We start from the raw sequence: 19,771 nt of genomic DNA, 5'->3' as shown, positions 1-19,771 counted from the left end.
ATGTAACTCATTAAATATCGAAATTAGAAGAAGAATACACTATTTTTAATTATAGGAAATGCGTTTTTCTAAGGTACATAAACTTTTCGGATTGACCGTATAGCCAATACATCCTTAATCCGACACTTCGATTCGAAAAACTTTGGTGTATCGCAACCGAGCGGTTGATTCGGAATGCACCGCAACGGAAGTCTGCATCCTCTTTCTTTCCTTATCCAAACGGCATCGGCTGTTTGAGCTCATCGAATTCGTTAACGAACGCACGGAAGTACGTCGGAGAATAACGTTCGATTCCCTCGTTGCTCACCCACGATTTCGTAATTCAGGTCACGCGTATATCTCTCTCCCACTCTCTTTGTCTCCAGGCCCGTTATTACACGTCCGCGTATTGACTATTGTTCGACGCCGTGTTAGGAATCCCGCGCTGCTTTCGCATCGCGAGACGCCGCGAAATTCGTGCTTCCCTGCTATGACAGGCTGCGAATCGGACCCGTAAACCTACATTTTTGGCTAATTTTCTGATTAACATTGACAGTCTGCCTTATCGCGCTGCAATCGGAATCTACCTCTTTAATAGACAGCGGATTTTATACATTTATAAGAATATTGAATATGCTAAAAATATAAACGGTGCGCGTAATCTATAAAACAGTACAGAATACCAAATGTCGAATACGTATTGCAATATTTAAATGATAAAATGTTTACCTAAAATAAATTTTTTAAACCGATGACATAAATATTTTATTTTGTACAAAAATTCGCAATCTGCTTATTAAATAATGCTTATTAACTATACATATATATTTGATAGGACGAGAGAAATTTCGCACCCGGGGGATTCATCAGCCAGAAGCGATTGTATTCCGATTCCTGTGGCACTCACTACCTGTGACCCTCGTTTGTCACGTCCTTGCGGTAAAGCCTTTGTCACAGAGAGGGGGTGCAATAATCTGTTCATAATCCCACTCCGGTCAAATTGATCCTATTAACCCATCGTCACATATTCGAGCCGGCTGACCGGCCGTACGCATTCGCGTTTCTCTAATTCTCTCGTGCATTAGTCGCTGTATGTACGCGCGCAATGTTGATGCGTTCGCATCGCGGGTATATCGATTCGTTGTAAGCGGCAGTATCGATTCGCACAGAGAGGAGAAGCCGTTTCGTTAACCTCTTCAGGAACATTGGCACGTGTCTGTATTATACGTTTGGTATTTTTTTAAATTAACATTATTCCAAGTGGAAAAAATAGTAACACAGAAAATTATAAAAAAATTGTGACGTGAACAGAAATTGGGGCAATTACTACGTTTCTGTCTGTTCAAATGACGTTGTTGTATATACATTAAAATAAGAGTTTCGAATAGGGCGCGGTAATTAGGAATTAGGTACAAACGGTGTACGGCGCTGATAGCGAGATGTACATTACGGATAGATATATATATGGCGTACGCAGGATGTACAAAGTGTGTGGAGAAAGTGCTACCGAAGTACGCAGTACGAGATACACAGTTACGATATACATACGCAGCCATTGTTAACCAGCTATTAAAGTATGGTGTAAGATTACGCATCCGAATTACAATTACGTTCCGGATCTCCATCGATCCTTCGCTTTCCCGCGAAACATCCCAGACGTTTACATCGCTGATTCGTTCTAGTTGTTCGTCGCACCTGTAAAGCCATCGCGTACCACCGTTACACAAGTTCGCGTAACGGAGACGAGTGTAAAAGCTTTCGAAGCCGTTGGAACGTCCGCGCGGCAAAGCCGAGCCGAGCATCTTGAGAGGTTTTCCCCGCACCTAATCGATACCGGTTTGATAACATTCCTTGGGAAATGTCGGGTCAACGGCCGGTACGTAACGCGTTCGCATCGGGTCCTCGTGCCAACTCGCGCTTCCTTACCCGCGATCATTTGGCATAGCGCGTTGGATCGCCGCGGATCTTAAACCGTACCTCTTAGAAGGACGATTTAGGTCGATGCATTATTCCTAGCGTTAACGGACGCATCCGGAACCCGGGTATCCCTTCCCGAGTCCATTAAGAAGCCCGAGATTCATGGAATCGTGAAAAACCGAGGACGAGGTCGACGTCTCGGGCTCGCATTCCATCGGATGACACGAAAAATCTCGAAAGAAAGAAATAAAAGTATAAAACACAATGTTGGACATTGATACGGGTCATTGGAAGACTGAATGATATAAAAAAAGCATAACTTTTACGAATATGTGTCCTTCAGATGCAGTCTACTTTTTCTGTATACCCAATTTTTCTACAAATGCATAAAATCCGCATACTACCTATGATAATCGTAACTGCCGTCGCATTAACTTACTACCTTTGAAGTAGAGGCGGCTAATGCTAGAGTTGAACCTTGCGCAACAAATTCTTAACGGCCCTTTAAATAGTCCTGAGATCATCTCGGTCTTTAATAGTAATGTACCGAGATCCTCTCGTAGGCAGTCCTCTTTTCTCAAGCTGGAATTCCGCTCCATAGCCAACGAAATAGCGTTAATAGGCTGATCATTACCGTCAATCGATTTCGCAACGACTTAGACTTTCCTTGTTAGCTCTCCACATTCAAGCGGAATGTTTCGTTCCTAATTACATCTACTTTTCGTCATTCCTTTGTTTAATTAAAATTTGTTCATCCATTTCTCTTTATTCCACTTCTTATATTTAAATTCAACATTAAGTTTCTTTTCAGTCCAAGTTAAATCAATTAACTTTGTATTTTCATAGAGTATTACTTATTTTCCCTTCTCTTCCTTCTGACTTTATTTTTTGTTAAGTTTTATATTTAACTTCATATTTGCATCGTTCATTGTTAAGTCTGTCATACTTCTTTCAGTTTCCTTTGTATATTTTGAAGGGCTTATATTCGTTAACAAAGTGATAATAATAATAATTATTCAGAGTAGCCTGTTAATCGAATATCGTATAGATATCGATGGTTGATAATGAAAAGGACGCCGGACGGAAAGTATCGATACATATTGGCGTGTAATTGAATTGGGAACATTTACGCGGCGGTTTGTTATCGTTTTAATTATCATTTCGAGTGAAATCGTATTGAGTGTTCGTAATTAATTCGCCGTTGAGCACAGCTACCAGTTCGGGGATTCACGAGATTGTGGTCGATACCATTAGTAATTGAAAATCGAGTTTCGCTCTGTTACGAGATACGGTGCTCGAAGAAAATCGAATCATTTTTTATTCCTAGAGCCGTGCGTATTGTTTCTCTTTACACGCGAGCGGAATATGAAATATTATTTGCGACAAATGTTCCACAACGGGGTAGTTCAGTTCCACGGATAAACGCGAAGGAACACGTTTCGTTTTACATGCAGACAATTCTCATGCGAATACGTAACAGGAGGAGCCATCCAGCACACTTGGAAAATGTGTAGAAATAAAAACGCAACGAGCAACGCTGTTGATATTAATTTTTTAACTTTCAACATTTCACAGTTTTAATTAATTTGATTATGCGAAAAACGATAAGATCGTAGCTCCGCGGCTTTTTCGCGTTCGTCCTTTCCGCCACTGAATTTGTGCATTTTTCAGGATAATTACTACACCTTCTCTGCGCGTTCGCCGCGCGGTCTGCATTATTAACGATACCTTCCATTCGCCTCATTCTCGTTCCGAAAGATCGCAATTAACCCATTCGCTGCCAAGGACGAGTATACTCGTCTTTGCAGGGTGTCACGCATTGCCAGGACGAGTATACTCGTCCTGCTTTAAATATATTATAGCATGCAGGCTCTTTTGAAGGCCCATTGCCAACGACGAGTATACTCGTCTTTGGTTTTCTGCTTCTAAATGATTATGTATGATAATATATGTGTGGCCCATTGCCAACGACGAGTATACTCGTCTTTGGTTTTCTGCTTCTAAATGATTATGTATGATAATATATGTGCTCTTACCAAGAAATAACAGGGTTTTGGTAAACAATAGCACTCAAAATATAAATGGCAATAGGAATGATTTCATATAATTTAGGCTTGGCAGCGAATGGGTTAAAAACGTCGGAGCATCGCAAAGCCGTTCTTCCCAGAGTCGTGCGAAAACTGACCCCCTGTTTCACGTTTCCCCGATAGACGTGCGCTATCACGAATACGTTAAGTATTAATGCACGGGAAGCGTTCGCGTGCCACGTCCAACAGAAGTGAAACGCAGCTTTTTTTCATTAAACTTGCATGAGCCGTAGGATCTCTGGCAGAAGTTTGAGAACTGTGATAAAACTCTATGTCCAATACTTGAAACGATAAACGTGTAAAGAAAATTATATTTACAGAAAAGTAACAAGAAATCGCATTAATCCATTTTATACTTTGGATATCTTAACAACTTGCTTGCATTTTTCGTATCACGAGAACGAAATGTCTAGTAAATCTCATCGGGGTTCGAAAATCGAGCGCGAGGACGAGCCCCGCGGATTGTCCTCCAATTAGTGGACCTCCTGTTTTCGACAACGTTTTTTTTCTCGAGACTCGACAGGATTCTCGGAAGCGAGTGCTTCAACCCTCTTGAGCGTCGACCCGCCGCCGCGCCGCCGGGAGGGAAAAATTTTCAGCCGGTCCCCGTCGTTATTCGTCGGTTTCGAAATTCTCGCAGAATTTCAAATACGCGACGATGTTAACACGGTAAATTGAATTTTTTAATTATCGCCTGGGCCGCGCGCACGGCAAGCTCGCCGATATTGAAACGAAAAATAAACGAGTTTGAATATTTTCAAAAGTAGGGTAAGTTCATCGAGCAGTAAATTAACGACTCGCTTCTTATTTGCGTTTAAATTTGCACCGATCTTCAGGCGACAGGCTAGAGTACGATCGATCAGTGAACAGGTACAGCTTGACAAACCATATTTTCCTATTCCACGAACTGGAACTCGTCGCATCAGAAGATGAATCCTCAGACGTCTGAGCTTCCTGGAAACTGAACAGTTTCCACGACGATATCGTGCATTTCAATTAGAATCACTGTTTATCCGACGGTTCTTTGCGTCGTCAACCGCTCGGAGTCCATTTCCCTAATCCCGTTCGCGAGCACGTCCTCGCAATCGTTTCCCATTTCTCATTTTAATGGAATCGTTAAATCCAGTCGTCGCGCCCAAAGGGAAATCCATCGCCGGCCTATATACACGTTTTCGATTTTATTGGCCAGCCTTTGAAGCGACGCGTTGCATTGGCCGACCACCAGCGTCAAGTTAAGTGTTTCAATGTTTTCACGAGCTCGCGCGGCCTTCGGCTGGCATCGATCGGGATGAATTCGTCTCTGATCCCTCGCGCGTGACGTTCGGGACGCGCGGACTCGAATAAAGGGTGAACAGAGCGAAATGCTCAAGAGGACGGAACACGGACGAAATAGCGGGGTGTACAAGGAACGGAACCGACGCGGCGGAAGATATCAGGGACGTCACGCGTCGCGGAACGTGTCTCTCCCTTAAATTCGATTCCATCGAAACTTTCAGCATCGGTTCTGCATCTCGTTTCATCTCGCGACGAACAAGGACTTACGATAACAACCCTGCGGCTTCTTTGCATTTATTAAAAACGGCGCAGCGTGGGAAGTCACGGTTAGTGATTTTTCATGGTGATCGTAAAATCGCGGTCACAATTATTGATTATAGAAAAGTTTACGACATCCACTACGCGATTCTTATGGTTCCTCTTATCAAAAATGATTCCGGAAGTAGAAATGCTTTATACGTCATCTCTATGCGTCGTCCGTGTCAGACGCACAAGTAACAGGTTCTGCTTTTTATGTAACAGTCAAAGCTTGTGAACAATCACTGTGACTGAGAACGAAACGTGATTGAGTCACGCGTGATTCGAAAATAGCAGTTGTCGCTATCATTAGCACTCATAGAAGACGTAAATCGCGTGAAGAGTGTCAAACGTACACAACGTGGGATATCGTGACTAGACCGCGTCCATGAATTAGAATTCCCGCGAACGATTCGTGCATCTGTAATAAAGATAATACGCCCGTAGATAAGATGTCTCTGCAATTTAAGGAATTTATTATCGACGACTGTTAGACTTCGAGTCGGAATCGGTCTGATCCCCGTCGAATTCGGGTGCGCCGCAGTTCGCGGGCTGAATTTTTCAAGGCGGCATCGATGCCCGTGCGCTCCCGGGATGAAAAGTATTCGAAACTCGGGCCACCTCGCGTATGAATTTTTCACGCGAACTGCTTCAGCCTCGAGACGGACCTTTGAGCAATTTTCACAACGCGGAAACAAAACGCTTTTATTTTACAAATTCAGCGGATCTTCAAATTCAAAGACATTCGACGAGAAATATTTTATAAAAACCGATAGAATATTTATTTATACATTTGTTCTTCCTCTTTGCTATTTATATTTTCATGTAATTAAAGGGATCTTCCCTTTTATATAACAACGAATTTATTATTATTATTATAAGGTGCAGCCAATAGTTCGTTTGTACATCATCATGTTGTTGTTGGCCACGTGCAATTACTCTAATTGTATCTCGAGAAACGACAATGCATCTTCGGATATATGTCTCTCTCTCTTTCTCTCTCTCTCTCTCGCTTTCTACCAGAGTTAACTTGCAAATGTGACTACCGATTTTAGTCGAGTAATCAGTGAAATGTGGTACTCACGTAACGCAATGGCGCCATTCAAATGAGAGTTACGAAAGGAGTTGCATTCTCCAGATCCGAGCAACAATCGAACTCGTGCCAATAATTCTCCCACGTTGTCGCGAAAAAAAGATTTTGAAAAGCCATTTCGCAGCACGGAGGAGATCGTGAGTTTTAGTGAGTTGAAATTATGAACATAGAGATTTTATAAATATATAGAATTATCATTTTTTCTAAAAGCTTATTGCTTCAAATATTAGGCTCAACTTATTATTACTTGTCTTAAACTATGTCTTAAACTGTTGCCAGAGATCTTATGACTCATATATCCCTCAAATTCACCGTACAGTGAACCGTGACGTTTTAGTCAACGAAATGATCATTAATAGAAACTGCATCTCGCGAATCATTGCTGACACAGGAAATATTAACGAACTTGCCGGCAAGTGAAATGCTTCGAAAACAGTAGATAATCTCCAAGCACAGATGTGGTTAACGATATCTTTCTCCATCTCTCTCCCTCTCTAAACGAGGAATGAATCATCCGTTAATTGCGTCGTGGTTTACGGTGACACTCCTCGTTTCCTTTCATTCCATTCTGCGTTGTATCGTTGAACGCGGATCGTTAACTCATCGTTTGCCCAAGAATCGGCATTATTGTTAAGCGCTCGTTCCGGAACCGTTTAGCTCAGACGACCGTGACTGCGTAAATGACTCTCGTTCGATGTTGCAACGTGCAGTTGCTCAAAACGATTCCCAAATTCCCGATCCATTCGGCGTGCGTGTGTGCGACAAGTCAATTCCGCTAGGTCGAAAGAGTGGAATGTCTACTCATTATACAGTATAAGCGCTTCGAATATTCCCCGTCCGCTCGATATTGACAGTTGGAGAGACGTGAACAATTTTAGTCCTTTACTATTTAACCTAATTTATATATCAAAACGTATTTTCGTCAAATCGTTTAAATACAAAAATATTCCAATGCATAATTTAATGATATTAAATCGCGAAACATTTAAATTGTTTACATCTGCCAGACTGCCAACATCGAACAATATAATAAAATAGAATGATAGAAATATTTAAATGTGCTCACACTGTATACCGAGTAGATTTACCGCTTTTTCGAATCAGCGAAATTAACATGTCGCGCGCGTACACGTCGAACGGGCCGGGAATCGTTTTAAGTAGCTGTGGAAGAAATTCCGACGACCAGCAGTGCTCGACCGATGATGTAACGTCACAATAACGTCATTTTAAATGACCCGTACATAAGTGTCTACTACTTACGTCAGACGCATCGTGGTTACACACGTGGAAACCCGCGAAAATATACGTATCTCCGTTTAAAAGGTTGTCCTCGCTTTCTCCTCGATTAGCCCGCTACGATATGCAGGGACACGATGCGATATGAGAATGCGATCCACGTTTGTTTATCAGTTTATATATTTGCCGGTTCCAGCTTCCGCACGTGAAATCTCTTTAATCCCAGAGCAATTTGCAACGGGAAATATTCGCGGCCTTGTCGTTCCAAAGAGACGAGAGAGATTTTCGGTGTTGTTTGTGTTTCGCATTAAATTTCTGAAAAGGCATCGCGTTGTCTTTTGAGAATTTCGATGGATCCCACGTGGCTTTATCTTCACGTAGAATATTCTGTTCGATGTATTGAAAATTGAGAATATTAAGAAGGTATCGGTGACTTTTTGTCCTTTTCTTTTATATGGTAACTATTATTCTTATATACCGTCACGACGATTGAACCGATCCGGTGAAAGGTCGGAATAATAATTTATGACGACGTTAAGTACCTCTCCGGGTCCCAGTTCCTGTATTGGATCGCGCTGGAATTGAATCGGGCTCGACGTCCTTCGAAACTCAGGTTCCCATAAAAATCGATGATTAATCGTGAACAGGGGCGTAGCTAGAAAAATCGGGATGTTGTCCCATATGGACCTTAATGTTTGCTTGCCCACCAACAGCCACGATCGGCAGAGACAATCGGTCAGACGTCGATTCTACAACCGTATAATACTTTTTATGCGATTATGTGGATAATGTTATCGTGTATTTTCCCCTCAGTTTGCCTTGGAGGGCCCCTCCTAAGTGCGATAACCCTCACTACATAGCAGCTGTATGAGTCATTAATCTTGAACGCGAGTAACTCGTGCAAAGAATTTTAATCGTCGAAAATGACAATTTTTTTACGAACCTCGAATTCTATGGATTTCCATCGCGGGAATGAAATCGAATTAGGATGTTTACAAGATTAACGCGAACGGGCGAGTGACTCAGCGAATTATACCGCGTACGGTGTACGTAGAACGAGGAACGCGGCGGAGTAATTGCGAGTGGCTTGTTACCGTCCGCGCGGCGCGGAGCTTCGATACGAAAGAGATTAACAGAAATCTGTGTCGCGAATATTTCGTAGCTCGCTGCGCAGTGTTCTTCCACGATATAATCTTATCGAAAGTTTTATCTGAATCCCGCGTGTAATCCTATTATCTCCTACTTTTCGCGCTTAGTTACGGTTCTCCTTTGACAATCGCGATTCTAGTTAAAAGACGAGGAAACCCGGCGATGTGCTGCGCCCCGGAGTATCTTGTAACGCGTCTGTCCTTCGAGACAGTTTTTTATTCAAAAGTTGTTACGCGACACGGTTTCAAGTAAATATTTTTCCGCCTCGCGTAAGTTCCATTTTTCATGCTGGTTATTATTCAATCGTATTAGGAAGCTAATCGCTTTAGCAGTTATACAATATTCTTAGATGTGGCCTTATAAAATTGATTAAAGAATTTCTTACGTAGAATGACGTCCGTAAATAGCAGCACATGTTTCAAAATTAAATAACCTTTTTAAATTTATTTCAACGTTAGGGAAATCGTAAAATCTCGTATTTTATTAATTTTTCATCGTTTATAGGTCACAGCATCGGATTTAATGAAACTTTGCACATTCATAACCAGACTGCAAATTTTATGCATTTATAGAAAAATTATATGGGCAGAAAATGCAAAGACTGCATATAATGTATACGATGATGTTTAAAATACTAATAGTATAATATATTTCATTATTGTTGAGCAGTAGAAGAAACTTGGATCCTGATTTCATTTTGTAAATTAATATTAAAAATGTTTTATTCTGTATAAAAATCCGCAGTACATACAACATTCTTGGATCTACAAAAAGTATATTTTAAATCTTTATTAAAGAGTCGGCTAAAAATCTGAAAAATTGTGCCTTTTACTTTCCTCATCATAAATCCGAGCAACAGTAAATCTTTTTAATCTCCTGTCACACGTCATACAGCAACCTAATCCCTCCCATATTTAAAAACCAATTAATTGGCCGAGTCGAATATTAAAAAAGTTATTCAATTTTAAAACGTCTGCAAACATTTATAGACTTATATTTACGATAAAATCGCTATTTCATTTCGCGAGACTAAACCGTCCGTGTTAGGGAAATTGCAATTTGTCCGTATTGTATAAAATCGGAAGTCCGCCTATTAAAACTCCGCGCCGATCGGACACAACCGCACAAAGTACCCATTCGTGTTTTAACAATCCGCGACAAGCGCTCATTAAAATCTGAAACGCTGCAATTAGATTCTTACTTCGAGTATCATTGCGCAGTTTTTCCTACCCAAACAGAACGGGCACGCGTATTGGAGGAAGAACGCTCGAACAGTAATGAGGTGTTCGAAACTTCGTTATCCTGATTAAACGACGATTTTTCAAAAAGAAATAAAAATTAATAACGTAACACTTATGTCGATGTGTTTGGCCAAGTTACTGATCACCTTCGCATACGTACAACGCGAACAATTATGATCTGTGAGTTTATCTTCGTACATTCGAGTCGCTTCACTCAGAGTCGAAGTAGACGAAGTTGCGAAAAAGTTTATAGCCGAAAAAGTATATACGATCTCGGTCTTTCGAACAAGGCTAGATCGCTCCAGTTTTTACACGATCCGACGGACGATTGAAAAATCGTCGGAAGGTTTGTAGGTCTAATTGGGAAACGTTATCGTAGCGTCGCATCGATACGAGGCTTGCGCAAAGATAACATCGTGAATTAGCCAATATTTGATCGATAATCAATTCACTAGCGATTGTTGGCACAAAGTTACCTTGGATCTTGGCTCCCTGCGTCATTCACTGACTCACCAGTCGATTTATTAATCCGTAATGGCCGTTCGAACAGCCGCAGGTGGATATTCTGATTATTTTCGTAAAGAAAACTGTTGCCCGACCTATGGAGAACGTTGAAACTTTCACCGTTCGTATCGCTTATGAAATTTTATTTTATTTTTTTAATATTTCGATAAAGGTTGTTTTAAAAATGGAACGTTCTTGATGTTTGAAAAATCGATCAACGCGATATGTACGCACGCGATTTTACGTAAACATTTGCGAAATGGATTGTCGCTCGGAGAGATGAAAAAAAGGTTCGCGGGTCCCACGGTGGCAAATACAGTCGGCGCTCACGCAAGTGCAGCCGGGGATAATTCGTTTAACAATCGTCGACCTTTTCGCGTCGGCTCGTTAATTACCGCCGAAAGAATTAAACGACATTTTATCGGCGGACCTCGCCCTCCGCCACTCGCCAGGATCGACGTATCTTCGTTTGAATCGATCGAGAGAAAAAAAAAAAAAATAGAGAGGAGCCAAATGGCCTCGTTTCCCTTCTCGCGTTTCCCTCGCGACTGTTAATTTCGCCGACGATTAATGCCGTCACTGGATAAAGCTGTCCTCCGAGTTTTTTGCCGAGTGCAAATTCCCAGCTGCTTGTTCCAGAAATTAAAAAAAAAAAGGAAAAAGCAGATTTGTGACGTGAAAGGCGTCAGCGGAGAACAATTTTCCCGGTTACGTCGGGCCCAATGGAAGACCCGCGCTTTTCGAGGCGAAACTCGGTCGACGATCTCTTTTATCGCCGTGGAAACGCGTTCGGAAATCGATCGTTGATCGAATACCGTACATGCCGTTGTTCTTAGAGATAAGGCACAGATGGCTACGCCGATTTGTAATGACTGATAACTCCTGGGTAATTTCCAATCTACAGCCTCTTGGGAGATCAAATGAAATTAATATTACTGGGGAAATATACTGCTAATAATGATGATGATAAATTTATTGTAAAATACAATATAAATAGGAATATCATTTTTGAATATTGGACGAAAGAGATAAGGACAAATACATATATGGATTAAAAAAATAAACGAGATTTAATCGATGATCTGACAGAATTCGGATGAAATTGCATTTAAAAACAGAAATTGCATTTAACAATATTATAAAATACTTTATCAATCCATTCGAATCTCAAGCCAGCGAGTAGAAATTGTAAAATGAACAGAAATTCGAACGAATGTGTTCATTTCTTTGGATTTTGCACTTATTGCATTGCTTCGAGTCGAAGTAGAAACTGAAATGATCGAAGAGACGATTAAATGCGTAGTCGTGGGAATGAATAAAAATTGGCGACGATCGCGTTTAAATCTCGGCAACGGGACAGCGCGGCACTCCACCGATAAGGTGTTCGGGCACTCGAGAAAAGACGCGCTGCGACTCCTCAACTTCTAATGAAAAGATGTAGTACTGTGTCAAGTGCTCTCTTGGCTCCGGCTTGGCGAGAGGACATGCTACCCCGTCAACAGTTCACAATTTTCGCTGCACGCGTATGCAAGCATATGTGCCAACCTCGCGAAGCGCATAAGAAAGTTCTTAACCCGTGGAAACTGACGACGTATCGAAAAAAATTAAATAAATTAATATATCGGGTTGTCCGGAATGTGTTGACCACAACTTTATGATAAGAAATCTCGTATTCGTAACTATTTATTCTTAAGCCTTATCTTGCTTTACATAGTAGGGTAACAACTATCATGTCGAACGGCACTAATTTCATTGGGTCATTGCAAATTGCGATAACGTGGAATCTGGAGATCCGCTTTACGCCCGATTTTTCCTTCGCAAGCCAACCGCGTGTTTTCAGCTTCATCGGCGAGAATAGGCGATGGCAAAGGATTTGTTTGGAAGCCCCGCATTGTAAAACCGTCGCGTATCGAAAAGGCTTCCTCGATGCAGTCGTCTGCCGCGCTTAACACATTCAATTACCCCTTTGGTGGGTCACGAACGTGGGTCACTAGTCCTCCTCGGTGCCACGTTTTTAAACTGGCAGTTACAAGTCCGCGCAACGTTCCTTGCGACTCGTCGCGTATTCGTTCGAGCACTTCTGACGCGAACAAAGAACGCGATATTTTTTCTTCCCGGAATATCGACGCTCGTGTCGTTTCTATTTGTTCACGGTAATGAATTATCTTCGTTGTTCCATCGCGCTGACTTGCAATAATTTTACGACGACGGAAATTTTCTGCCTGCGATTGCCTCGAATTTTTCACAGAGGAGATTTAATTAATTGAACGAAAGATACGGTCAGTGCAGATTCCATTGTTCTTTCTCGCGTTGTCTACTGTTGTGCGAAATCTCGTTGTTAATTATGAATTCTTCCCGCTATCGTAATTCGCAATTGTTCGCGATTAACGTAAATGACCTTTCATCGACGTCCGACGCGATAGGGACCCTCCGATACGAGCCCCGAGCGCACCTGGTTAGCATTGAATGCCGCAATAATTTCGCAATAATTCAAAATCCAGTCTTCAAAGTAGCACGCTCATTTGAATAGAAATTGCGAGCTTATATGCTCGTGAATGGTTCCATTTACGTCTCCCACGCGGCGCGCACGCATACACGCGAATGTGCATAAAGAAGGAATCAAAGACGGCGGATTTTTCCTGGAAAATCGTAAGTACGTTTCGCCTGGCTGTGTAGCTGTCGGCGTTAAACGTGCATACGTAAAACTAAAGACAACTGTGCGGAGTTCGCGGAAGTTTCCATACCCGGAAATCCCATGCCCACACGGGTATACACCGATATGCAGTTTCTCTTTATTTATTTTCTTTAATTTCTTTATTTGCGGTTGTTAGCCATTTCATTAATTACGACACGTAATATAAAAGTAAATTAAACAATGTACATGATTTTAAGACTCTTACTATTTCAATTCCAGTTAACACGTTTTTTGCATGAAACTTAAAATATCTGAAATTAAGTTCTCTCTAATTAAGTAATGCTATATGAATCAATACGGATAACAGTAAGCTAATATTAATAGAACGAGATTGCATATCGCATCGGAATCGGTATAAACGCGAATCCACAATTTCTCATTACTGGCGATTGATTCCTCGCTTTGACTCGAAATGGGATTCTAGGCCGAGATATTAATTAAAAAAAAAAATCCTTTCTCGCTCCCTTTGATCACTGGCAAAATTGTATTTTATAGGTGGAAAACTGTTTTGAGGAAAGCTTTAGCGGAGCGATCGGTGCACTTTAGTGCACTCGGATCCGGTCCCGCCGCGGGGAAATCGGTTTCCCGTGGACCGTACGGGCGTTTTCAGCGGGAAGCCCCGCGTGGCGTGGCGCGGGGAGGGCGACGGGGGGGCGCCTTGCTCGAATGTGGAACATCGATTGACCGGTGAGCCGTGTGTGAGGTCGTTTGTTGTTTAATAGAAAGCCGGATAGATTGGGGCACGGGGCGGCCGGTCGGTGGACCGCGAAACAAAGCTTTCCTCCTCTGAAAGCTCGCCACGACACGGCGCGTCGCGGCGCGGTGACACGCGGCGAATGAAAGTCGGACTCTCGAGCCGGGGGTGAGTTTCGCGGCGAAGCGCTCGGTTTCCCTTTTGACTCGCTCGGAACAGAGCCAATTACGTACGGAGTAATCGAGACCGTGGCTCGTATATACTCGTCGTTAATTCGTCCGGTTTCATTTATTTTTCCATCGATTTCAATCGGTGAGAAAATTGCATTCCAACGACGACCGCGGCAGTTCGTTCTAAATCGTGGGTAATCGTAGAACACGGTTGCGTCGCGGTTCCGATGACACCGATTCATCGAATTTCGTTTGATTTAATTTCGTTGCCCGGTCGATGCGGGAACAAGAGATTTTTATTTATTTTTTTTTTTTTTTTATTGTATAAAACGAGAACTCGTTCGCTAGCGGCTAGTTCCCATTCATTGCCAATTCCGTTTAATTAAACTTGGTTACGTTTCAACTTTTGTACAGTCGAGTGTACTTTTTTAACCGGACGAACATTGGTTTCCAACGGGATAACCATTAATCGAGATGCACTTTTGATTAGTATTTCGATTTCCGATGAGTGCTCGACCGGAGATCCTCTTTTTACCATTCTCGTGAATTTATTCGTCGTTTTCGGACGAACAGTTCTGGAGAAAATATTTTTGCGAAAGTTTGCCGGACTGTTTACGTGCAAAGAGGACGCAATTATGGAACGAGGCGGCGACGGAGATTGTTTGAGGGAGCAGCGATTGTTTGAAGGTATGATTTGAGTGTTTCTCCAACTCAATTTGCGTTTATTGTTTCCAATCGATTCTCAACGAGTAATGGTAATTTGCAATAGATAGTTCGAACGGATACGTCCAAAATTGAAAATATTTATTCATTCATTTATTTATTACTACAGAATACATATATTATAGACAGTATATAATAATAAATAGACATATTTTATGACGTTTGTTATTTTTCTAAAAACAAATATAATTTGTACATTTGCAAAAGTCGATGCGAAAACTTGGAGACTCGACTGTTATAGATATACAAATAAAATTGGTAAAATATGTAGCAAGATTGACCTGGTTTGTAATCGCAATAAACAATTTCCGGATAATTTTCACAGATTAAGCTTATCGAGATCGAATAAATCATCGGACGGTGTCTCGCCTTGAGAGATCGATGAAAGGGCGCAACTTAACCCGGGTATTACAGGTCGAAAGCCTTCCGGCAAGTGTTTCACGAGCAGAACCGTGGAGAACACAGTCACGCGAGCTACGAATAACGACTTGCATCCGAAAAGCACAATTATAAGGAGGTGATAAAGATTTTACGAAACACGAGCTTTCGAGAGGCGGAGACGGCGACTGTCGTTAATTCCTTAATCTGGGTCATGGAAAGAGACGACTCGGTCCCTCGCCGAGGGAACGAGGACTGGCTCTGCGTTTAATTAAATCGTCAAAATCGTGAATCTCGTCGTTTTTGACCGGGATTATTTTTCTCACGAACCGTTCGACCGTCGAAAGCTTCACAGGTGGAAAGCAGATACGAGGTCGAGGGCGGGGGTTTAGTTTTCCTCGAGGAAACTTTTCTCGAAAGTCGAGACATTTGCGACAGTTTCGAAAGTTCAATTTCTTCGCGATCGATAACGCACGGAAATCGTGGAAAAAGGAGGACGCGCGAGGCGAGTCCGCGGGAACTTCGGCGACAGTTGCGAGCGGCGAAGCTCGATGCAATTTCTACTTGCCTCTTCTTTTCAACCCGCCTCCCCCCCTCCCCCTTGGTTCCCGATTGACAAGCTGAATGTTCCGTCCGGCGATGGGAACAGGCGAGATTCGATTTCGAATGCATTTTCAAGGATGGTGGCGGTAAAAGCGGAGGTCCCTTTACGGCCGATTAGTCCGGCGGCTTTTACCTTTGTGCTTGGAATAGATCGAAGCATTAACCCTTTCGCGGTGAACCGAGGTTAAAGCGATCCTTCGAGAACGTCGCTGCAACGCGCATCGTTAATTTCTATCGTTCCGTCGAACCGTTTTCAAGGGTCCTTTGTTCCTCGCGTTACCTTCGATCCCGCCATCGGAGAGGCGTCAAATATTTTATTAGAAAACACCGAGAATACGCGGCCGTGACCCCGCGGGACGTTCCGAGTTCGATCTTGCCAGACGGGGCTTTCCTTTACAATCGATCGGACCGGATGTGTTCTTAACGCGCGCGCCGAGAACTTGGCAGGGTAAACATCGGAATTCGCTCACCCAATCGATGGCCATCCTCCTGCTCCACATTCGTCAAGGTTCCGCCGGTTCGTCGCGCTAACCCGGTGTCATAAAAATGCTAATTCGTTCCGTTGTGCAATTTTACTTTGCTCAGCGTTGATAAGAACGCTATTCAAACGAGCCGCAACAGACTCGAGCCGTTGGTCGTTTCCAGCGTTCCGCGTCTCTGTTGATTCAACCGAGCAAACATTACGGATGGAACGACACGCTCCTCGCGCTTCTTCGATTCGTTCCCGTTTCCTATGTTCATCACATCGACTTATGTAAATGGCATCTCGAGTTTATTCTGCGATGGTACGACAGGTTGCGATCAATGAGAAACCTTAGCGAATTCAGAATCAGGATTGCGAGCTCTTCGATTCTCCGTATTCCCTGTCAGATTATTCTGTCACTCCTTAAGGGGCCGGAATAGTCACGTGAGTTTTCTTACAATTGTCGGCAAATTTTTCACGTATTTTCCTCAATTTTACGTGTAACCAGGCAAAAATAGTACAAAATATGAGACTAACAATTAGAAGACGAGGGAAGTGGAGAGAGGACGGAGTGCGGAAGGTATGGAAGGATGAGTAGTGGAAATTGTAAACGGAGTCCATTTCTGGGTCAATAGGCTGAAATAAAGCTACATATACGTATAGAATGCAAAGTATGGCTTCCCACCATTCTATCTCCTCCTAAGTTGAATAGAAAGTATAGTTAATAATTCCCTTAAAGAGACACGTGGAACAATTTTGCAAACCTTACTTCTCTGTAAATATAGTTTTTCCTAGAAGCTGCTTCAAATTTTGAACACAGCTTATCACATTTCATGAACTTTTGGCAGAGTACATCTCGTACAACCTTAAAATAGACGAGATGATTTCTCCAAAATGTCAGACGAAACGAATGTGCGTCTTTCATTTTCCTGTCGACTGAGAAATTTCATCATCCCCCAATCTATGTAGTCGTACTTCCTCGCGGAACCTCAGGTGATCGAACAGATCCAGCGCGTTGAGATGGGCCGTGGGAAGAGAGGAACGGAATTACCAGTGACGCAAGGAGGTCGATGATCCTGTTCTTTATGGGATCGCCGGGATATAAGTTCCGCGGGAGGACAGACGGCGCCAGGCTCTGTCTCCTCGCCATTAGGGAAGCCTACGTCCCGATGCAAACGCTAAATACATCTTTCCTTTCGAGAAGGCGTCGAACGGGTGGCGCGCTACTACGTTACCCCAGTGTCGTCCGCGAATTATCTTGTTTTTCGAAACTTCCCGATCGGGGTTGCGGCCTTGGGCGTCCCGCTGCCGCCGTCCCCGTTAGCCCGGGGTGCGTCCCAGATTTTCATCGATACCATTGTTTATTTTTAGATTTCCACGATATCGGAGACGGTATTATTCGTACATTAGCAACCGTTTCGGCTCCCGCAGCTTCCCCGGCCTCGCCACCCCTCGCTTTACGATCCTATTAAATCTGACCGAGTCTTCTCTCCCCCGCCTGTGTTTCCTTACGAGTGATCTAATTTCGTCGCATCCCCCGGACCGATTTTGTGACGCACGGTATTCTCCGGTGGTAGGCACGTGGCGTACGCCGTTTTCGAATCTCGCGCTGTCCTTATCGCCCCGGCGCGTATGCGCGTAACGTTTAAAAGGCAATCTGATATTCGTGAATGAATAATCGCAATTTCTACCGTTTTAGAGAAGGAATTAGAATAAATGAAAAAAGTCATTTCATTTCTATATTTGTAATCATTATTTATTTTTCTTTTAGCTGAATGAGGCTGATGGAACCCTTGGGTGTTGCCCCGGACGTGGTGGAGACGGCCGCTTTGAAAAGATGGTCCGACTTCCCTGTCCAACACCGATTCACGGACTACACCAATTCCATTGGAGAGCCAACGCACCATACAATAAGTCCTTTCCCGTGTCAACCGGCGCTCAACAACAAGCTTGCGTTATGGTAAGTATTTTTTTATAATTATACTGCGAACCATTATGCAAAATAAACCGTTCGTACTATCAATGTAGAAAATGAAATGCAAATAGAAGTTTCATTGATATCTTAAAAACAATATACAGTTTATGTCCTTAAATATTGAATTAATTTTTTACATTTTCTATATGTACAATTTTTCTATAAATGTATAAAATCCACAGTCTAACAATAATAGGAGTGAAACCACGACGACTGATGTTAGTATAACATGTTACGGTACAAAAACTGTCGATTTTAATGTGAAAAATCATAACATGCATTTTACTCTTTACATTTTCCGTGTCACTGGACATTGAAATGTTTTATACATATTTTCTGTACATACAATTTTTCCATAAATGCATAAAATCCGTAGTCTGTTTACAATCCCTCTTTTAACTCTCATTGTTATACGAACAAGCATTGAGCATTGAAATTCTTTATTTATTTACGTGAACGTTGTTACGTTCCAGGACTGGAGACATCTCTGTCCTGCAAGTGGACGCAGTGGTGAACTCGACCTGCGAGACGATGGACGAGAACAGCGAAATGTGCCAAAGAATATTTGCCCGAGCCGGTTCCGCGCTCCAGATGGAAATATTTAACGAGATCAAAGGTATGCAGATTCATAAACATCAGGTATCGTTTTGCTTCACGTTGGATTAATCTATTAATCTTTGCGCAGAATGCAAGACCGGCGAAGTAAGAGTAACGCAAGGCCACGGGCTACCTGCGCGCTTCATTATTCATACGGTTGGACCAGTGTACAACGTTAAGTACCAGACGGCGGCTCAAAACACGCTGCACTGCTGCTATAGGTAAATTCCTATCGATATCAAGTACCGTACACTCTGTACCGAGAATTACTGCATGGAATATGTTGGAAACAGAATACTGTATGCAACAGCGTATAATTCAGTTCCTGTCTGCTCGTAGGAACGTTTTACAAAAGGCACGGGAGCTCGGTCTGCGCACTATCGCGTTACCGGTGATCAATTCCGTGCGGAGAAATTATCCACCAGACGCGGGAGCGCATATTGCTCTCAGTAAGTATGTACGTACAGTAAGCTCGCGTATAACGCGAGTTTTCACAACGCCAAAAATATTGCTTCTACTGTTTTCATATAACGCGATTCTTCGTACAGCGCGGCAAATAATGAAACACAGGAGTTACCTAAATTAAGAATTAAATCTGCTTTAGTTTAGCATTAGATGGTTTTCTTCGTCGTTACTGGATTTTTCATCGTTGTTTCATTTTTGGAATACTACAGTTCAGGTGATGACTAATAATC

At 42.6% G+C, this 19,771-nt stretch overlaps 1 protein-coding gene across 2 annotated transcripts in view; it reads left to right on the top strand.

Moving 5' to 3' along the window:
* Positions 1-19,771, top strand: part of Gdap2 (ganglioside induced differentiation associated protein 2) — a 43,298-nt gene that overhangs the window by 6,873 nt on the left and 16,654 nt on the right. The window contains exons 1-5 of one of the 2 annotated variants that reach the window (XM_018033233.2): positions 14,241-15,024; positions 18,276-18,464; positions 18,953-19,095; positions 19,165-19,297; positions 19,416-19,525. In XM_018033233.2, the coding sequence (XP_017888722.1) occupies positions 18,280-18,464; positions 18,953-19,095; positions 19,165-19,297; positions 19,416-19,525 (571 nt within the window). In that variant the 5' untranslated portion in view covers positions 14,241-15,024; positions 18,276-18,279. Of the gene's footprint in view, positions 1-14,240; positions 15,025-18,275; positions 18,465-18,952; positions 19,096-19,164; positions 19,298-19,415; positions 19,526-19,771 lie in introns of those variants that run through there. The other variant, XM_018033232.2, reaches the window with a different exon arrangement.

Source organism: Ceratina calcarata, unplaced genomic scaffold, assembly GCF_001652005.2.
Source record: "Ceratina calcarata isolate Rehan_Ccalc_2016 unplaced genomic scaffold, ASM165200v1 scaffold7.2, whole genome shotgun sequence".
Classification (NCBI taxonomy): domain Eukaryota; kingdom Metazoa; phylum Arthropoda; class Insecta; order Hymenoptera; family Apidae; genus Ceratina; species Ceratina calcarata.
Note: the sequence above shows the minus strand (reverse complement) of the source record. Positions and strands in the feature narration are given on the sequence as shown.